Genomic DNA, 18,147 nt, shown 5'->3' on the forward strand with positions numbered 1-18,147 from the left:
TCCCAGCCTCAGGCCAGAAAGGCCCTGAAGGAGCTGCAACTCGAACTCCATGTCCTTGCCCAGCTCTTTGAGGGGTAAGGAAGAGCACGTAAGACAGGGGAGGACCCAGGCCTTGCAGCCCCCTCCCCACACGGAGACTCATCCAGGCCCAGCTCATCTTCCTTGCTGTCTCTGCTGCCCGTCGCCTCACCCTCCAGAGCAGCAATCTGGGAGCCACAAACAGCGGTCCTGAAGACTTGGGGTCAAGCACACTGTTCCAGGGTGGGAGAATGGTTCTGACTGTGCTGCTCCTGCCAGAGTTTCACAGCTGCTTTCCTTCCTCACCCTTGTGTGAAGACGCCAGGAGGCTGCCCAGGCCAGAGCTACAACTTCTGTGAAGCCAGAGCTGAGGAGGGACGATGCATGACAGTCCCACCATCACTGCCTTTCCCATCTCCCCTCAAGTGGTTCCTAGAGACTTAAGGCTAACAGCCTAGACCCAAGGATCTTTTTCGGATGTGACTTTCCTTCATCTCCCAAGTCAACCCACCGTGCCCAGTGCTGTCCTTCCGTCTCCTGTGGTACTAGGGAGGACCTGGGACATGAGTTTAGCCAGAACTAGACACAGCCTTCATATTCGTGTATTTATTCTCAGAACATACAAACTCATCTTCTCAGAGAATAGAAAACAGAAATTTCACTGACTTCAAGATGGACTCAGCCAGCTCACCCTGTCCCCTCATCTACTATAAAAACTCCCTGGGTGAGGGACGCCTCGAGTGCACAACACCCCTTGGCACAGGGGCTGTGCACAACTCTAAACAAGGCTCTCGACTTGTTTTATAATCCAAAAGGGCAAATAGCTGTCAAAATGACGGTAAGAGTCCAAGGTCCATAATCCTCAGTACCCGATTCCCTGGGTCATCTAGGGCAATGATGGCGCCGTAGCTTAGGCAGTCAAGTCTGCGCCCAAGAAGTCCCAGCCCAGCAGCCAGGTTTTTGTTTAGCCGGAGGCGATGCCAATTGGCTGCCCCTTTAACTGGCAAGAGCTGATGGCCTGATGCAGTCCCAAAGCCCGCCTGAGGGGCAGAGCTGGGCCAAAACCCTGGTGGTTTGTTTTGCCTGCCTCCTAGAGCAGCTTCCTCCCCTTGGACAGACCTGCACTCAGGCCTCAGACCTGAGGGCCTGGGCCAGGGAGTCTGACTGCTTCCTAAGCCCCTGGAAGAGTGAGGGCCTGGGAAGAGATGTGAGGGTCCTGACGAACAGGCTCCAGAGCACGGCCTTGACCCCGGGGCGAGTGTTGTGTCAGGCAAAGATGGTCTCTTCCCGGCGCTTCTTGGTGAGGATGGTGCCTGGTTTGTGCTGGGCGTCAGGGTGGTTGGCCAGCTCTGGGGGGCAGGAGGACACCGGGCTCTCCAGAATGGCTTGCTTCAGCTCATAGAACACAGCAGAGTCCTCTTTGGTGAGGAAGGTGATGGCCACACCACTCTTGCCTGCTCGCCCCGTGCGGCCAATGCGGTGGATGTAATCTGGGGAGGGCAAGAAACATCAGTGCACCAGGCCAGATGCCCTGGTGGGCAGTGTCTGAAGCCTCCACTTCTAAAGGCACCTTCTTCCCTGCCACCCCCGCCCAGGGCAGTAAACGCAGCTCGTGCTGCCTGACCCTGCAGGGCCCACGGTGCTCTCCCCAGCAGCACTGCTGATGGAGGGCACCCTATCACACTCGGACAGTGTGGCCCAGCTCCACTCTTCACACCCAGAAGACAAGAGTGCTGTCCCAGGTGCTGAGACAACACACCCAGGTGAGATGAAGGACAGGGGCTCTTCTCACAGGAACAAGCAACCCCAGGCTCGAGGCTGAGAGAGCTGACAGCAGCAGCCCCCTCGGTGGAGATATTCGAGAAGAAGCAGGCAGGGAATCACCCTTTACCTTGAGTGAAGCTCTTTCCCCTGCACTCACCCTCAATGTTCTTGGCCATGTCATAGTTGACGACCATAGATACATCTTGGATGTCGATACCACGACCTGCCACATCTGTAGCCACCAAAATATCCTTGGCCCCAGCCTTGAGGTTGGACAGTGCAAACTCTCGCTGCTCCTGGCCTTTTCCACCGTGCAGCGTACAAGCGTTGTACTGTTGGAAGAACGGTGAGGTGAAGAAAGAGCAATGGGATCACACAGAGACGCAGAAGGTAGGAGGCGGGGACAGGGAGGAAGGGTTGCAGAGAGGAGAGGGAGAAGGAAGGGGAAGGAGGCGGGAGAACAAGGGCAAGTGAAGAAGGGAGCAGATGAGCTGAGGAAAGGGATGGGAGAGACGGGGGTGCGGCAGACAGACAGGACAAGGTTAAGGGTAGGGCAATCGGGGTGAGATGTGGAGTCAGACAGATGACAAGTAGTGGAAGAGAGAATGAGGGCGAGATGAGGGTGGAAAACAGGGACCAAGAAATTTAAGGCCGTTTCAGCATTGAGTGGAGAGGACACACCCTTCCCCTCAAACACCAGATTCAGGAGTAAAGGACGCTGATCACTAACATCTCCCTCCTGACCACGCCATCCCCTCTCCCAAAAATAGTTCATAACAAAACACTCCAAACCACTCCATTCCACACCCTCAGATCCTGCCAGGATATGTGTCTCCCTGGCCCCAGCCCACCTGGAGGAAAACCCAAGGCAGCTGTGGCTGGCACTGCTGGAATGGACAGGGAGTCACAGCAACTGACCAAGTCCTCTTTATCCCCATCTACCACCCCTTTCCCTCTGACCCTGACTTGTTAAAGACTGTAAAGGTTCAAGAATGGGTCGGCATTGAAAGCAGAAGCCCAGGGGGCCTGACTAGCTTCAGAAAGCAGCACCAAAGAGACGAGGCGTTGCCCTCCCCTGCCAGACACACCCCCATCTTCTCCAGGGATTTGGCCAAAACATCACAGCCCTTCTTCTGGTTGACAAAAATGATGATGGGTGGATCAAAGCCTTGCTCCAAGATTGCCAGCAGCTTTTTCCTGGAGAGAAAAGGATGAGAAAAATGACACACATACTACCCCTCCACTCCAAGTGAAATGCCCAACCCTGATCTACAAACACCAATTCCAGAATCTCCAATGCCCATGGAATTCTGCACAAGAAAACAGAACTCTTCAATGTGGCAGACAATCACCCTCCAGCCACCACTCACACTAAAAAGAGCCCCTTCTCCCTTCTGTTTCCCCTGACTCAGGTGCCCCCATACCTCTTTTCGGACTCTGACATGAGGAAGACTTTCTGTTCCACACGTTCATGGGGCTTGCCTGCAGAACCAATGTATACCACAGCAGGTCGCCGAAGATAGCTCCGGGCCAGACGCTCTACCGCTGGGGGCATGGTGGCCGTGAACATGACTGTCTGTGAAAACAAGAGGTCCAGCCCTGAGCTCAGGCAGACACACCACACATCCCACCATCAGCACAAGCAGCGCAGCCCAAACTAAAGAACAGAAAATGAGCCTGGACAGGAAACAGTGTTTCAGAAAACTGCCCCTTGCCTTCCCACTTCTTTCCTCAGTGGCTACTCAGCAGAGTCCTTTCCACCTTATGACAGAAGGAAGGGCTGAGTGATCTGCTAGCACCTGCAGCGGCAGCGGCGTGCCTCTCCAGAATCATCTTTCCAGGCTAAGAGGCTACACTGCTAGCACTGCGAGAGGACCGTGCGCGGCCACGCCTCGCCATTCTGGAAACATTACTCCAGCCACCAAGGGCAAGAAGGGCCCTGGAGCAGGTTTGGCAACCTGCCCAACTTCTCCCGGCCTGGGGAAGCAGCCTTACTTGGCGGTACTTGTGTTTTCCTGACTCAAAGTTGGCCAGCATCTTCTCAGGGTCCTCGGCCTCATCTGTGTCCGGCTTCTGATTGCTGACAGGCATGTGCTCCAGGATCTTCTGGACGTCTGGCTCAAAGCCCATGTCAATCATCCTGTCTGCCTCGTCCAGAACCACATAGGTGCAGCGGCTCAGCACCAAGTAGCGGTTCTCTAGCACGTCGATCAGACGTCCCGGGGTAGCGATCACTATCTGGGGGGCACAGGGGAGTCACGTGTGGCCCCAGCAGGTACCCTTTCCTTCCCCGCCTGTCAAATATCCATCTACTTGGGCCACAGATCCCCAATGCTAAGAAACTTGGCCCCCAAACTCCACTTAGGTTTGGGAGTGAAAATTCCAGAGAACTGCATGAAATCACTTGGATTTTTTTCCTCAGGAGTGAATGGGGTCTCTGGGTAAGGTCCAGGGGTTAGATGGAAGAGGGAACATCAACAGGAACCTTCTTAGGTGGAAGAGAGACTAAGTGATACAGGGGAGGGGGTTGGATAGTAGGATTAGGAAGCCTGCAGAAACAGATTTCCTTGTAAAAAGCTCTCCTTCCCTACCCTGAGAAGAATGCAAAGCAAAATCAATGATGCATCTGGCAGAGTGATTAAGAGCACAGCCTTCAGACATGAATCTCAGTTCTGCCCATCACCAGCTGTGACTCTGAACAAGTTATTAACTTGATCCTCAGCTTCATCTGCAAAACGGAAGTACCATTATCCATTCTCTTAAGGTGGCTGTGACGGTGATGTGCTAAGTACAATCCCTGGTGCCTAAGTCCTCCATAAATAACAGCATATATCTATAAACCAGCCCCTTTTTTCATTTACTGTACATCTATGGCAGAACTAGAAACAGTTCCGCCCCCAACAGTGGGCTGGCTGCTGGCTAGGTGAACCAACCTCACAACCCATGCGCAGCCTGAAGCCCTGGTCTTCTCTGGAGATGCCGCCAATAACAGCCACAGTGCGGATGCCCAGCGGCTTCCCAAACTTGATGGTCTCTTCCTCAATCTGCTGAGCCAGCTCACGAGTGGGGGCCAGGATGATAGCATAAGGGCCCTGGTCGGACTCTTCGATCCTGTGGTAAATGGGGCAGCCCGCAGTTTCATGAGCTTTGGTTCTCATCCAACCACAAACAGGAGCAAGATAAAGTCACTCTTAAGGGCAGCTATGAGAATGGGGAGGGTGGTGGGAAAAGAATGCAACAAGTGCTCTTAAAAATCAGACTCCAGGACAGCCAAGCACTCCAAGGAGTGATCTGTACCAGCAATAAAATAACCATATGCTTCTTTGATACCATGATCCAATTATTCCCTAATATCTGACCCAGGCTAAATAAAGAAGAGGCCTTCTGATTATAGACTTAAAAAGAAGACCAAATGCTCATCTGCCACTTTCACCTTTCCCACCCAGTGGAACCAATGTCGGCTGCTCTCACCTGTCAATTTTGGGGAGAGTGGTAATCCAGACCAGCAACGGGATGAGGAAGGCTGCTGTCTTGCCACTGCCAGTCTCAGCCACTCCAATGATGTCACGATTCTGTAGCCCAATGGGAATTGCCTGACGCTGGATAGGCGTTGGCTCCTGCGGTGACCCAGAGATAGCAGTGGGTACAGACAGTGGGTACAGAATTATGCTACCTGCACTACTGCTGTCGGGGATACAGTGGGAAGAAGAGCACAGTGAAAAGGAATGGGGCCCGAGAAGAAACACAACCAACAAACAATACTTCAGAAACTGACAACAACATCACCTTGGCGCCCACGGGCAGAGGAGGCACCAAACAGTCAAGGAACAAAGTTTTCTGTTCTCAAATTAAGTATGTACCCCCTAGAATCTGGCAACATGTCAGATCTCTGGGCCAGTCTGCTTGTTCTTACCTTGTAGCCACACTTATCGATGACCTCCAAGATGTGTGGAGGCAGAGAAGAGTCTTTCCAGGACCGGATGGGATTGGGGATCTTGCCACCTTTGGTGGTGATGCTGTAGTCCTCGCGGAAGATCCGCCAGTCCCTGTCCGTCATCTCATCCAACTTTTTCTGGGACCAATGCCGATCATCCCAGCGTTGCTTGGCTTCCTTCTTTCGAAGTTTGCGGAGTCTCGCCCTGGAGCAGGACATGGGGAATAAATGGGGTCCATATCCTCCATCTCCTTCCTGTAGACTCAGCTGTGCCCCTGCACCCACAGCCCTGATCACTCACTCCTCCTGCTCCTTTTCTTCCAGCGTCCGCCTCTTCTCCATTAGGTCTCCATAGAAACGCGACTGCTCTCGTTTCTGCTGCTTCAGGTCAATGCCTGCAATGAAGCCTCGCCCCAACAACTGTACCTGGTGCCGTTCTTTGTACCTGCGATTGAGACAGAGGAAGAGGAAAAGAGAAGAAGCTGCTAAGCACAAGGCTGAAGGTGTACCAGTTCCCCTTTCGGTCAGAATCTTCCCCACCCAGAGGGCGGGCTGACGACTGTTTTACCCATCTCCCCATCCCAGCCTATCTCACTCCTATTTCTGTATCACTGATTCTCTCTAGCAACTGCCTAGTTTAAAAGACCTAGCACTGAGGCATGAAACCACTCACAAGGGGTTGTAGTCAATGGAAGTGTCCTCAGACGCATCCCACTCAAAGACAAACTTGCGGTCATTGAGATGCCTTGTCCGGCGCCGCTTCTTGATGCCACCGAGGTAACGCTCCTGCCCAGGGACAGAACACAAAGCCCTTCAAGCAGGAGGCCCAAACCTCACATACAGAGATCAGAACGGCCACACAGCTAAACCTCATTTGTGTGTGTGGAGGGTGGGGCCAAACCTTAATGGCGTGCAGCTCCTTGCTCTTATCCTTCTCCTCCCGGATCTTCTGCCGCCCTTCCTCATCCTCATTCCCATTGGTCTCCCTCTCCATCCTCTCCCTGCGCTCCCGACGTTCCCGTTCCTGAGGGTCTTCTGCAGACCAAAGAGAACAAAGCTGCAGAAGAACTCAGTGGAAGAAAAAAGAGGCATGGAGATCATCCAAACGACAGACACCAAATGAGTAAAAAGGAAGGGGGGACATTCATGATACAAGGGGAATGAAGACCTAACAGAAAGAGATGTCTCTCATGAACGTGCCCCAGCCACCCTCCTCCAAACTCAAACAGGTCTCAAGCCCTTCTGAGTGACACCACAATCCTGTCCCACCCTTTCCTACCCCCATCGAGGGCCACGGGGTAAGAAAACGAACCCAACATTTTCCTGCCCAAGTCTTGGAACTGCTTCCTTTTCTTCCTCTCTTCTTCAAGCATCCTCTGCCGTTCCTCCACCTCCTGTTGTCGTCGCTTCAGGGCTTCAGCCTCTCGTTCTGCTTTGGAGAGGAACTTGGGCTACAAAATAGATTACAACTGTTAACAAGGATCTGGGGACAGGGTAGACTCACGTCACTGATGGCGAGATGGCAAAGGGCCCAGAAATACCTGCTCAGGCATTAAATGTGTGAGGAAAACACAAACAGGCCTGGGACCCTGTTAAAGGCTAAACTATGTCTCCCTCAAAATCTGGATGTTGAAGCCCTTAACTCCCATTCCTCTGAGTAGACTGTATTTAGAGACAGAGCCTTTAGAGAGGTGATTAAGGTAAAATGAGAGGCCAAAGGTAGGCCCCACCTACAAAAAGATACACAAAGATCTAACTGTATCTTTATAAGAACACTTGGACACACAGAGACACCAGGGGCCTGTACACAGAGGGAAGAGCATGTGAAGATGGAAAAGCCATCCACCTAAAAGTCAGGGAGAGAAGCCTCAGAAGAAACAACCCCATTTGATCTTGAACTTCTGACGTCCATAACTGTAAGAAGATAAATTTCTGTTGTTTAAGTCACTTAGTCCGTATGTTCTGTCATGGCAATCCTAGGCAACTAATACAGACCCTCAAGCTCTTACCTTGGCCTCAGCTTCCTCCTCAGCCTTTTTTTTGGCCAGAAGTTCCTCCAGGGATAATGGCTGGGCCTGAAGATAAAACACAGGACTTCAGTCCATAGAGGCTCTCTCCCTCTGAAGAACAACAAAGTCAGGCTTAAACTGAAGAGGATGATAAGGGGAAAAAAAAATTCTTCCTCTTTTTACCTTAGGCTTCTTATCACCATGTTCATCCTCTTCATCCTTTCTAGAGTCTCTGTCTTTCCGAGATTTAAAATCTTTTCCTCGGCCAGGAGATAAACTTTAAGGCAAAGGAACAGGGGAACAGTCCACATCACTATTTTTTGGCTATGCTGTGAAGCATGTGAGATCTTAGTTCCCCAACCAGGGATCCACTACAGTGGAAGTGAGGAGTCTTAACCACTGGACCACCAGCGAACTCCCCATATCACTGTTACTCTAGCCCCTGGATGAGAATCAGACTGAGCCCCCCAAAAGAGAATGGAAGTTTTCCCATGACTCAACAAGACTGGCCCATGGTCATCCAACAAGTCCTGAAGTTCCTTTCGTAGGCCTGGTCACTCTGCCTGCTCTGAAACGAATGATGGCCCTGTCTTGGCCCCATGACACCTGAATCTCCTTTTCTGAAACCAATCTCCTCTGGGGAGTGGGTCTTAACTACTGATATCAAAAATATTTTCTCCAAACATTAGTCACAAAAAACAATGAAATATTACCATTTGCAGCAACATGGATGGACACAGATTATCATACCGAGTAAAGTAAGTCAGACAGAGAAAGACAAATACTAGATAATATCACTTATACATGGAATTGCAAAAATAATCAAATGAATTATTTACAAAACAGAAACAGACTCAGACACAGCAAGCAAACTTATGGTTACCAAAGGGGAAAGTGGGCAGGGAAGGCTAAATTAGGAGTATGGGATTAATAGATACACACTACTATATAGAAAATAAACAACAGGATTTACTTTGTAGCACAGGGAACTACATTCAATATTTCATAGTAACCTATAATGGAAAAGAATTGGAAAATATATATGTGTGTACTGAAATCACTTCACTGTACACCTGAAACTAACCCAATATTGTAAATCAATTATATTTCAATTAAAAAAAAATTCCTCCAAATAGCAAATGCACATCAGAAGGAAAAAAAAAGACCCTGCCTTACTTCGTAATGCACAATGAATTCAGCCAGCATGGCCACCACCCACACCCTTCCCAGATACTGCTATATATGTCCTTTGCTCATTTCTCCTTTCTATCAGTCCCAGCAATCTTTTCCCCACATCTGCTATAAGCTTAATATACAAGAGATCTCAAATAATCACAATGTTTGTTATAAGGATTCTATCCTTTGCCCTGAATTCTAACCTACATATTCAGGGCCTAATAAAAACTTTGTACAGAAAGTTTCCAGAACAAAGAGATCAAGATATTGGCACATTAAGCTAACCCAACAAGTACATGTTGTATATTCTGGGTAGGAAACTGAAAGGTCTGATGGAGCTATAGGAATGTTCTGTTGGCTGGTAACCTTTTCAAACTAACTTCAAAATTCTAAGAACAAGCGGATCCTCAAGGGGCTGTGACTTCACTAACTGGTTATACATTCTAAAGAAGATGTGTGCCTTCTAAAAGACAGCTCTGCAATAACTACCAACAGGATTCACTGTGGAAAATTCACTTTCCCATGCAGCTGGGCGAGCTGAGATGCAGAGAGGAAGCAGTGAGGGCGTCGCCCTAAAGCCCACTCCAACCCGTCAGGTACCTGGATCGCTTGCGGTCCTTGTCCCTTCGGTGCCCATCCTTATCCCGGTCTCGGTCCTTCTTATTCCGATCTCGTTCCTTATCCCGCTCTCGCTCTTTGTGCCGGCGATCTCTGAAGGCAGAGCAATTAGGAAATCATGTGATATTTCCTGTGGACCTGCACTGCAGCCCTAAGAAGGTTCCCATGCCCTTTTCTTCCCAAAGTAATATTTTACAAATTAGAAAATGTGTTTCCCAAGAAGTTATGAGAGAATTCTATTAATAAGGTCTTACAGCTCCAAGCTGTACTGCTAAGTATTAATGACAATGATAGGACTGTGTGAAGAGATGGACTATTTTCCTCAATCACTTGGACCTTCATCTTACAAGTTTCTTCTTTACCTTTAAGAGCTACTGGGTCCCCAGGTGTAGAGAAACCTATGACAGACTCATGTCCCCATATGGAGGCATCAGAGGAACCAAGAATAAAGGAGTCTGAAATGTACACTCCCTTTCCAGGTAACACACAGCAAGTTACTTTACCTTTCCGTAGACTTGGATCGGGAACGGGAGCGAGAACGGCTGACTCCTCTACGCCTATCCCTTGAACGATGCCGTTTCCTGTCTTTAGATGGGGAAGACTTCCGGTCTCGGTCTCTATCGCGGTCTCTGTCAGGAGTCCGAGATCGCTTCCTTTCCTCCTTGGAAGGTGATGCATCACGGTCCTTCTTATCAGCCAGCTCTCCTGCCATCTATCGTGCATAAGACGAGTACTTATTATGTATTAGATACTTTTCTGAACTTTTTACAATTTACTTAATCTCAAAACAATGCTCTGAAGTAGATATAGTGGTGTGCCTGCTTTAAGGTTAAAGAAACTGAAGCTCAGATATATAAAGTAACTTGCCTAAGGACACCTGGGTGTTAAGTGTCAGAGTTTCAGGCAGTCTGGCTCCAGAGGCCCATTCTTATTCATTAATACTCTCTCTCTGGGATTCCTTTTTGTACATATTTATTTCCAAAAGTGTACAATAAGCATACCTAATTTTTATAATTAGACTGCAAGAGTATTAAAAAAATGTTACCAAATGAATAGTATACCAGCTATCTCTAGAAATATCTTGTATTGCTTATCTTAGGAATCTACTGTATCTGCCAGCCCACCAGGATCAATAAACTACATCTATTGGAGAAGGCAATGGCACCCCACTCCAGTACTCTTGCCTGGAAAATCCCATGGACGGAGGGGCCTGGAGGGCTGCAGCCCATGGGGTCGCTAGGAGTCAGACACGACTGAGCGACTTCACTTTATTTTTTCACTTTCATGCATTGGAGAAGGAAATGGCAACCCACTCCAGTGTTCTTGCCTGGAGAATCCCAGGGACAGGGGAGCCTGGTGGGCTGCCTTCTATGGGGTCGCACAGAGTCGGACACGAATGAAGCGACTTAGCAGCAGCAGCAGCAAGGGAGATAAGTTCTCTTGAGAGCATAAAGAAAACTCCAAAGAGAAAAAAGGAGTTTAATTTTGAGATGTGGGATTATGATCAGCACCTCAAAGAAAACCTAAGTTCAAATAGAAGAGAAACTCACTTTTACACAGATTAAAAGAAATGTACTTCTAGTTATGGAATGGCAAAAACTTGGGTGACAGGTACATAGGACCTCCATGCACTTTGGTTTTAAAATTTCCTGTGAATCTGTATTTTATGGAAACAGTGAGAGACTTTATTTTTTGGACTCCAAAATCACTGCAGATGGTGACCGCAGCCATGAAATTAAAAGATGCTTGCTCCTTGGAAGAAAACCTATGACAAACCTAGACAGCATATTAAAAAGCAGAGACATTACTTTGACAACAAATGTCCATCTAGTCAAAACTATGGTTTTTCCAGTAGTCATGTATGGATGTGAGAGTTGGACTATAAAGAAAGCTGAGCGCTGAAGAATTGATGCTTTTGAGCTGTGGTGTCGGAGAAGACTCCTGAGAGTCCCTTAGACTACAAGGAGATCAAACCAATCCATCCTAAAGGAAATCAGTCCTGAATATCCATTGGAAAGACCGATGCTGAAGCTGAAACTCCAATACTTTGGCCACCTGATTCGAACTGACTCATGTGAAAAGACCCTATGCTGGGAAAGATTGAAGGTGGGCAGAGGAGGGGACGACAGAGGATGAGATGGTTGGATGGCATCACCGACTCAATGGACATGAGTTTGAGCAAGCTCCAGGAGTTGGTGATGGACAAGGAAGCCTGGAGTGCTGCAGTCCATGCAGTCACAGAGTTGGACACGACTGAGCGACTGAACTGAACTGAACTGTGAATCTATGATTATTTTAGAATTAAAAATAAGGGAGGAAGGGATGGAGTAGAGCAGGGAGGGAGGGAGGGAGGAAGAAGTGTACCAGAAACCAGAGGTCACAGACGTTCTGACATTCCATACTCAGATTTTCACAGCCTTGATTATGATCCAGTCCCACAAAAGGTCTGAGCAGGAATTGTTCTGTCCCCATCCTGCCTGGGGGACACTGAACACCATACCATACTGTCAACTGCCCTTCAGACTATAAAATCTACTTCAGCGAGGTGCTAAATTCAGACAGCAAGTCTGAATCTGCCTCTATTCTATGATCACCATCATCATTCCTAAGCCTCGGGATATATTTCTCAAAACTTACTTTATCTCCAAATGGTTCCCATGCAATAACAGTTCCCTAAGCTACAGCTTACAATCCCCCTTTCCCATGCAATTCCTGCCATGTATCTTAAAGAAGGGAGAGTAGGTAAAGAAAAGAAAAATGAACAAGTAGCACTTTAAAAAAGTTGGAGACAACCTATTTTACCTCAGAATTGCCAGTACATCATGCATAGACCATGGACATTATACTTATGTTTCTTTCACTTATAGCCCTCAGAAAACAATCAGAGGAAAGGCAATCCTGGACATCACCATTATTTCAACAAATACTCACTGAGTACCTGAGAGGCGCCAGAAACTATTCCAGTACTAGAGATACAGTAGGAAACAAAACAAAGCCTCTGAACTCATAATCCTTAAATTCCAGTGAAGAAGACAGCAGTTCAGCAGAAAATAAGAGAATTTCAAACAGTGTAAGTGCTAATGAAGAGAACAAAGCAGGGTGTGTGATGGGGAGCAGCATGAACAAGAGGGCTCTGGAAAGAATTTTTTAAATGACATGTAAGCTGAGACTTAAATGATGGGAAATAGAGAGTCCGTAAAAATCAAGGAAAAGAATTTATTGTGTAGAAGGAACAGCAAGACACTGGGGCAAGAGCTAGCTTAGCATGTTTGCTAACTAACAATAGACACGCGTGGAATTCCCTGGTGGTCCAATAGTTAGGCCCTCACAATGCCAGGGCCAGGTTCGATCCTTGGTTAGGAAACTAATATCCTGCAAGCTGTGCAGCACTGCCCAAAAAATAGACTCATGTGGTCAGGAGTGGCAATGACCAAGGGGAAAACTGGCTCAAGATGCGTTCAAGGAGGTAGGCAGGAGTCAGATCACGGAAACATGTTTTAGAGCAGGCTAGAAGAACTTGGATTTTAGTTTAACTGCAGTGGGAACCTTAGAAAGGTGTTAAACCGGAAGTAATATGGTCTTATTTTACATTTTTAAAGAATCACTTTGGTGACTTGCAAAAGGCAAGAATGGACATGGAACCACTGAGAATGCTATTATGGTAGTCTAGACAAAAGATACCCCACTCCAGTACTCTTGCCTGGAAAATCCCGTGGACGGAAGGGCCTGGTGGGCTGCAGTCCGTGGGGTCGCAAAGAGTCAGACATGACTGAGCGACTTCACTTTATTTTTTCACTTTCATGCATTGGAGAAGGAAATGGCAACCCACTCCAGTGTTCTTGCCTGGAGAATCCCAGGGACGGGGGAACCTGGTGGGCTGCCGTTTATGGGGTCTCACAGAGTTGGACACGACTGAAGCGACTTAGCAGCAGCAGACAAAAGATAACAGTGGGGACCTCTCTGGTGGTTCAGTGGCCAAGAACCACCATCTGCACTCCCAGTGCAAGGGGCCCTCTGATCCTTGGTCAGGGAGCTAGATTCCACATGCCACAACTAAGAGTGTGTATGCCACAACTAAACAATTCCTTGTGTCGCAACTAAGACCCGGTTCAGCCAAATAAATATAGATATTTTTAAAAAGGTAACAGTGGTTTGTTATGGGAAAGTGAGAGTGGAGACGGGACGAAATAGAGAGCCCCAAGGCAGATTCTCAAGACAGAGCTGACAGGACTTACTGATGAAGGGAGGAAGCAAAGAGGAGACACACTCAAACTCCTATATGGCCTGACCAACTTAAATGGCTCACAGCGCCGTTAGCGACTGCAGAAGACTGGGGAAGGAGAAGATGTAGGAAAAAATTTAATATTTCATTTTGATCACGGTGAATGTAAGATGTCAGTAAGAAAACCAAGTAGCGATTCCAGGAAGGCAGCTGAAAATGCAATTCTGGAACTTAGGAGAGAGTTGGAGACAGTAATGTGAGTTATCAATATACAGATGGCTTTTAAAACCATAGGATGCTAAATGATTATTACCTAAGTAGGCATTCTAGTTAGGAAGAAAACAGAGGAGAGGACCCAGGGACTTCCCAGGTGGCCCAGTGGTTAAGAACCCACCTTTCAATGCAAGGGACACAGGTTGGATCCCTGGTCGGGAAAGTAAGATCCCACATGCTGCACAGCAACTAAGCCCACGTGCCACAACTAGAGAGCCCAAGCGCTGGCAAGAAAAAACCTACAGCACACCGCCCCCGCCCCCCGCCAGGCCTAACTGCAACTAAGACCCAACTCAGTCATAAATAAGTATTTTTTAAAAAAAGAGGACAGCGGATTAAGCTCTGAAACATTGTAACGTTTAGAAGTCAGGCGTAGACGCCACAGAAGAAAACTAGAAAGAAACAATAGCCAGTGGAAAAGAAGAAAAGATAGTAAAGTATACCATGGAAAGAAGAAATAGTAAGGTATGCCATCACAGAAGCCAAAAATGTGTTTCAAGGAGGGAATGCTGATCTGTGTCAAGTGGAGAAAGACTGGAAGATAAAGGAGTCACCCTCGCCTTTGTAAAAACACAGATGACAAGAGCTGGCACGGTGAGAGTAAAAGCCTGAGTGCAATGAGTTTAGAAGAAAATGAGAAGTGCAAATAAGCAGACAGTAAACACAGGCAACTTTTATTATAGGTTCTACTCATCACAAACCTCCGGATCTTTGAGTTCCTCAGTGCTTGCAGGACAGGGACAGAGTCTTTTTTTTCATTCAATGAAGTATGCATTTATCAAACCACCACCATATGCAAGGCACAGTGCTAGGCACAGTGTGAGTTACAAAAGGAAATCAGGACGATCCTGTCCACAGGAAGCTTACAAAACAATACAGAATATGAGGCACATACCAAGATGCAGGCTCAGATGAATTATTGCAGGAGTTCAAAGAAGTTTCCTTTCACTTGAAAAAGGAAATCTGCAAAGAGCGTAGAGGAAGTGGCTCTTGAGTATTAAAATGAAGGTAGAATTTGAAGATGTGTAATTGAGGGTGCCGGAAAGAACTCATTCCCGGCAAAAGAAATAATACAGGAGGCGCAGAGGCGGGAAAGCATGACTAGTTATGGGAGAAAAGCCAGAGTTTCAGTTTGGCTGGAGCAAGGGCTACTCCAAACATGGAGTAAGATCGGACTGAGGATATCTCGGGTGCTGTGCGCATGGGCAAAGGTCTGACCCGTAACACCGTCCAGGGACCTGCCCTATCCCCGCCGGAGCCAACACTCCCACTGGGGCCCGCGCCCCTTCCCTCCTGCCGGATAGATCTTTCCAAGCTCGTGCCCTTTCCCTATGGCGTTCTTCCTCGCCTCGTCCCAGAGACAGGGTCGACCGCTGTGCCCTCATTCTCGCCTTCTCTGCAGGCTCGTGGAAACCGCTTCCATCGCCCGAGACTCACCACTCTTGAGCCCAAACCGCCCAACGCGGCCTCAACGTCGCCGAGTAGTCGCCATCTTTCCCGTTTCCTGGTCGCCGGGCTGCTCCCTCGGCCGCGCGGCAAGCCGGGAAGGCGAGTTCCTGGTCCTGGGCAGCGCAGACCAACAACGCAGGGCCGAGAACTACCAATCCCAGAATGCACTGCGCGAGCGCCGGTCCCGGGACGCGGGGGCCGCTGGGCAATGTGGTTCGTCAAACATTTGAGTCTGTGGGAGCAAGAGTTTTTCATAGGTCGACTTTCATCAGAAGGTTATTCTCTCTGTGGGGGCAGCCCTCCTGGAATATGCTGGTTTTCCTGGAAACTGTAGTTAACGACATCATGGCCCGTGGCTTACAACGGAGAAATTTAAGGCTTTCCTTACATACGAACTCCGGGAGTTGGTGATGGACCGGGAGGCCTGGCGTGCTGCAATTCATGGGGTCGCAAAGAGTCGGACACGACTGAGCGACTGAACTGGACTGAACTTATACATCAATAGCACGTAGTTATAACTAGCAACTGTACTAACAGCAATAAATACTTTACCATTTGTGGAAAAGCCGGTTTTTACAAAAAATGTTTGAGATGGATTATTAGCCCCATTTTACAGATGGACAAATGAAAATTTAAGTTACAGGAGCAGCCTAGTATTTACCAGTGAGGGTGGGACAGTTCGTTGTGTGAGACTATCCCAGCTTTGGGAGAACATATTAACAACCCTGGCCCCGGCAGTAACACCGTAGTTACTGTTACAACATTTTGAACATTCTGAAATGAGCTCACAAAATGGATTGCACCTCTTGGAAAGACAGTATCTTCCGGGCTGTGGCATCTGGTTTTCTAAACATCCCAGATAGGACCTGCCCTTTTCACATTCTTGCCTTTGGAATCTGGCCAGTTGTTTGGGTTATCTTAATACTTTTTATTCTTTCTCTCTCTAGTTCCCTCTCTTCAGTCCTCCAATGAGCTTTTTTTTCCCCAAAAAATTGTACTTTCATTTTGTTTCTCTTTGGTCTTGTGGTTAATAATTCTACCTCCCTTCCTTCCCAAAACAAAAATCTTGACAACTTCTAGGACGGTTTAGATAGATGCGTTCATGCTAAGTCGCTTCAGTCGTGCCCGACTCTTTGCAGCACCATGGACCAGGAAGTAACTAATGTCTCCTTCCTTTCCTTTTTTCCCATCACAAGCTTTTGGGTTTCAATCCCACATGGCTCTTGGTCTGGTTTTTCTCTCTGAATGTGTTCAGTGCTGCTGAAGCAGAGCCTGGAGTAAGCCCAAATAACCTAAAACTCAGAACCTCACTGCACAAAGTCCCACAGTAACCCCAGGAGAGGCACCCTTCTGCTCTTAGAACTCTGAAGTCTTTGATCTGCCCACTTGGACCTCAGAAAAGGGAAGGGAAAAGTTTCCAAGATCAGTTAGGTGTAATTCACCCAGTGAACACTGGAGGGCTCTCCACTCACAGACTGGAACTAACAATCAGACCAAGGGGTAGAGCTGCCGCTGCTCTTTACTAAGTTCCCTTCTACTGCCCAACTCTGTGCTGGATACTTAATTACATTACTTACTTCACTTGTTCTAACACTTTAAGATGGGCATTATCTACATTTTAGTGATAAGGAGATTTGTGGCCCAGAAAGATTAATTATACCTTTGAAGTCCACATAGTTCAAAGAATGAAGCCAGGATTCAACTCCAAGTTCATTTAAATTCAGCGTAGATGCTGTCCCCATGTTCAGGCTACCATTCTCAATCATCTTTAAAGATCAATAAATTGAGGCCCAAAAAATTAATTAAGCTTGTCCAAGTGCATAGAGGCAGAGTTCCCTAGTACTTGCACATAGCTTTCTCATGATACTTGTGAGACATTGAGTTTATTAAAGAATACTTGCAGGACTTCCCTGGCAGTCCTGTGGTTAAGACTCCATATCCAATGCAAAGGGCAGGGGTTCTATCCCTGGTCAGGGAACTAAGACCCCCACATGCCTAGCAGTGCAGCAAAAAATTAAAAAAAAAAAAAAGGATACTTGCATGGTTTGTCCTACTCTGCTAGCTCTTTCACAAATATACATCTCTGGAGATGGAGACAAAGGGACTACATTCTTTTAGGGTTCATAAGTATAGTCTCCTATTTCAGTACCACATGGCTAGCAGTAAAGGACCCATGGAATTAGTTAACATTAAGACTGGGTTTAAATCCTGACTCCACTATTTACTAGAGTACCATCTTGTGCGAGTTATATGGCATCTCTGGCTTTTCTATTTCCTCATTTATAAAATAGGGATAATAAGACCATTTGCCTCACAGGATAGGATAGCATGGGCTTCCCTGGTGGCTTAGATAGTTAAGAATCTGACTGCAATGCAGGAGACCCAGGTTCAGTCCCTGGGTTTGGAAGATTCCCTGGAGAAGGGAATGGCAACCCACTCCAGTATTCTTGCCTGGAAAATCCCATGGACAGGGAAGCCTGGCGGGCTATAGTCCACGGGGTCGCAAAGAGTCAGACACAACTGAGCAACTAACACCACTACAACCATAGGATAGCAGACCAGTAAAAAGTCCATGTTCTGTAGAGAATAAACTACTGGTTACCAGTGGAGAGAGTGAAGGGGCAATATAGGGGTGGGGGGAAGAATATGGGATTATTTGAAATCATGTGTGTGAAACTTAAAAA

General features: G+C 47.7%; 1 protein-coding gene across 2 annotated transcripts; it reads right to left on the reverse strand.

Moving 5' to 3' along the window:
• Positions 1-609: 609 nt before the first annotated feature.
• Positions 610-15,604, reverse strand: DDX23 (DEAD-box helicase 23). 2 transcript variants are annotated; one of them, XM_006054556.4, is made up of 18 exons: positions 15,452-15,529; positions 14,910-14,977; positions 10,023-10,231; positions 9,502-9,612; positions 7,909-8,002; positions 7,726-7,791; positions 7,029-7,167; positions 6,618-6,751; positions 6,390-6,502; positions 6,018-6,161; positions 5,696-5,921; positions 5,254-5,399; positions 4,716-4,893; positions 3,778-4,020; positions 3,207-3,358; positions 2,871-2,979; positions 1,940-2,114; positions 610-1,508 (listed from the first exon to the last, which is right to left on the reverse strand). In XM_006054556.4, exons 3-18 carry the CDS (start codon positions 10,229-10,231, stop codon positions 1,285-1,287), a joined length of 2,463 nt encoding a protein of 820 aa, XP_006054618.1. In that variant the 5' UTR covers positions 14,910-14,977; positions 15,452-15,529; the 3' UTR covers positions 610-1,284. The 2 variants fall into 2 exon arrangements, with proteins under 2 accessions (XP_006054618.1, XP_006054617.1); XM_006054555.4 differs by lacking the exon at positions 14,910-14,977 and having other exon boundaries at positions 15,452-15,604.
• Between the last annotated feature and the right edge of the window lie 2,543 nt (positions 15,605-18,147).

The sequence above is a fragment of the Bubalus bubalis genome, chromosome 4 (genome assembly GCF_019923935.1).
Source record: "Bubalus bubalis isolate 160015118507 breed Murrah chromosome 4, NDDB_SH_1, whole genome shotgun sequence".
NCBI lineage: Eukaryota > Metazoa > Chordata > Mammalia > Artiodactyla > Bovidae > Bubalus > Bubalus bubalis.